At 56.0% G+C, this 3,178-nt stretch overlaps 1 protein-coding gene across 1 annotated transcript in view; it reads left to right on the top strand.

Annotated features, from left to right (window-relative positions):
* GMORB2_5377 (casein kinase I-like protein HRR25) overlaps nucleotides 1–1,161 on the top strand; it is a gene marked incomplete at both ends in the record, with an annotated part of 1,472 nt that extends 311 nt beyond the window's left edge. Inside the window, one exon of the mRNA XM_035467351.1 lies at nucleotides 79–1,161. Within this exon, the coding sequence (XP_035323363.1) occupies nucleotides 79–1,161 (1,083 nt within the window). The remainder of the gene's footprint in view (nucleotides 1–78) is intronic.
* Between the last annotated feature and the right edge of the window lie 2,017 nt (nucleotides 1,162–3,178).

The following is a 3,178-nucleotide window of genomic DNA, read 5'->3' as shown; positions in this document are numbered from 1 at the left end:
GGGCCGATGGATGGACATATCGACACGCGGGAGAGAGAGAAGGCCTGTTGCTGACCAGCGGTCTACTACCGCTTCTAGGACCTCCGCGTCGGTAACAAGTACCGTATCGGCCGAAAGATCGGATCCGGCTCCTTCGGTGACATCTACCTCGGCACCAACATCATCTCGGGCGAGGAGATTGCCATCAAGCTCGAGTCTGTCAAGGCCAAGCACCCCCAGCTCGAGTATGAGGCTCGCGTCTACAAGTCCCTCGCCGGTGGTGTCGGCATCCCCTTTGTCCGCTGGTTCGGAACCGAGTGTGACTACAATGCCATGGTGCTCGACCTCCTCGGTCCCAGTCTGGAGGACCTCTTCAACTTCTGCAACCGCAAGTTCTCGCTCAAGACGGTCCTGCTCCTAGCCGATCAGCTCATCTCCCGCATCGAGTACATCCACGCCAAATCCTTCATCCACCGCGATATCAAGCCCGACAACTTCCTCATGGGCATCGGCAAGCGTGGTAACCAGGTCAACGTCATCGACTTTGGTCTCGCCAAGAAGTACCGCGACCCCAAGACGCACTTCCACATCCCCTACCGCGAGAACAAGAATCTGACCGGAACCGCCCGCTACGCCTCCATCAACACCCATCTCGGTGTCGAGCAGTCCCGCCGCGACGACATGGAGTCCCTCGGCTACGTCATGCTCTACTTCTGCCGCGGCTCCCTTCCCTGGCAGGGGCTCAAGGCCGCTACCAAGAAGCAGAAGTACGACCGCATCATGGAGAAGAAGATGACGACACCCACCGAGGTCCTCTGCCGTGGCTTCCCCAACGAGTTCGCCATCTACCTCAACTACACCCGCTCGCTCCGCTTCGACGACAAGCCCGACTACAGCTACCTCCGCAAGATCTTCCGCGATCTCTTCGTCCGCGAGGGCTTCCAGTACGACTACGTCTTCGACTGGACCGTCTACAAGTACCAGAAGAACGCCCAGGCCATCGCCCAGGCCGCCAACATGACGACTGAGGACGAGGACAAGGCCCGTGCCTCGCGTCCCGCCGCCCAGCCGTCGAGCTCCAAGCCCAATGCCATCCCCAGCTCGCGCCGCAAGATGCTCGAGCGTGGCGCTGGTGACTCCCCGGAGACCAGCCGCGCCATTGGTGGAAGTGACAGGATGTGAGTGTTTTTTTCTTTTCTTCTTCTTCATGTTTTCTTTTTCATACGCCATCGATGTAAGCCCAATCGAGGACAAGCCCCCCCTCCCCGTCGGTTCCCCCTCCTTCCCCCATCTGACCGAAGGAGGAAGGGGGAAACCTGCGGAGTTCGCTCTTCCTTGGCGCCATTTGAGTGTGCTTTATAACCGATCACTATGCCGAAAGGAATTTGCTGACAAGTACGGCTGACTCAGTGGACAATGAACAGGCTTCGCTCAGCATCGAAGGGAGCGGGGTATGCCTCTGGCAGCTACCGCCCTAATTGATGTTTGAACCAGCCCGACTCTCTCCCCTTGACCATGGCAACACTCTCTCCTTGCCCGGTTCCCATCGACGGAACTCAAGTTGTTGTCTCTCTCATCCCTACGGCAAGGGCTATCTTTCTTTCGTTTCCAAGGGGCCCGCAAACCAACCTCTCCCCGGCACGACGTCTCTGTCCCCCCTCTCCATGTAAATCTGGCCGCCCAGGTCCGCAGCTGTGCAGCATTGTCACCTCTACAGTCCCCCCGCCCCCCACAAGCACGGCTGCGTTGCACCCCTGGACGGTCCTGACATGGACGGCGACGTTGGTTCTGGGCACCGACTACACACGATGTTTCCTTGTATTTCCTTTAGTCTTATCTGCGCCTTGCTTTATCTCGTTCTTCGACGCATTCCGGGAATCACTACAGACGGCTCCTCGCACGCGATGGCTCAGGTGTAGCTTCTCAGACGACGACTCTGTGGATCGACTTTGGGGGTGGCCTGCCGGCTAACTCCCATCGCTGGCCCCATGTCTCGTCTGAGGAGCACCATCTGAACGGCACTTCCGGTGCTCTTTTCTATCTTTCAATTGAGGAGTACCGAAGGGATGGGATCGAGGGACGGCTTCGGTAGCTAGCTTTGATGCTACCGACTCTCGACTCGTTTCCCAAGCCGACCCCAGACCGACGCCTTATTTGTGTCCCGCGAATCATCCGAGGGTGGCGCCGACAAACATCCACCGGGGTGCTCTGTCTAGTGTGTCACCCCATGTCGTTGCGGTACAGCTGCGTTTTCTCAGGGACGCAAGTTCCTTTTCTCTCTCTCTCTCTCTCTCTTTCTTTCTATTCTTTCTTCTCTATCTCTGCCTGTTTTCTGTCTCGCCCTTAATTTTCCTTTCCTCTACTCTCCCCTATGTTCATCATACTGTCTCACCCCCCCGCCTTCTTTCAATCTGGCAATATGGCATCTCACGTCATGGCCAACCTATGGGGGGGTAGCGCAGCAGGAGGAGAGGCACTGGTTCCCGACGACATTCAACATGACCGTGGATCTACCCCGGGTTCTTTTCTCCTTCTTCTCGTTGTCAATACGGGCCTTGCAAATTGTGCGACGACGTCGGGGACGTGCTTGAAATGGGGATTCCGGGAGGCAGTGGTACGTCGGTGGGCAGGCTCTGCAATGTCAAATCATATCAATGATCATATTCATGCCCCGTTCCACGTCCATTCTCGCACAGCTTCAGGGTCGCCCAGTAAGACTGTCATGGGATGTCACGGCTGTCGACGCCTCGAGGAGGTTGTTGCAGCTGGTCAGTTATTGCATAGTAGATAGGTTCCCCTACCCCCCCCTCTATCCCCACCACCTGAATGCACACCGCTATCTCTATACAATCTGTGTTGTCGTGTCCATTGTTCGTCTTGATGTGCCATATCCATCGATGTCCACCGGTCAAGGGAAGAGCAGAAGCTGTATGTCATGGACGGTTCACCGTCCATGATCATGGGCGGGACAGATGTCCGGTCGCTTGCGTCACGATGGTCCGTATAGAATACCGTCTTGGGGGTTTTTTTTTTTTTTTTTTTCGGGAGGCAGGCATGCAGTCTCATGCAAACCTGCGAACATGCAGATACGCAGACATGTAGATATGTAGACATGTAGACATGTAGACATGTAGACACGCAGACATGTAGACATGTAGACATGTAGACACGCAGACATGTAGACATGTAGACATGTAGA

This window comes from Geosmithia morbida (assembly GCF_012550715.1).
Source record: "Geosmithia morbida isolate 1262 chromosome Unknown scaffold_3, whole genome shotgun sequence".
NCBI classification, from domain to species: Eukaryota; Fungi; Ascomycota; class Sordariomycetes; order Hypocreales; family Bionectriaceae; genus Geosmithia; species Geosmithia morbida.
This window is presented reverse-complemented; position numbering and strand designations above follow the sequence as displayed.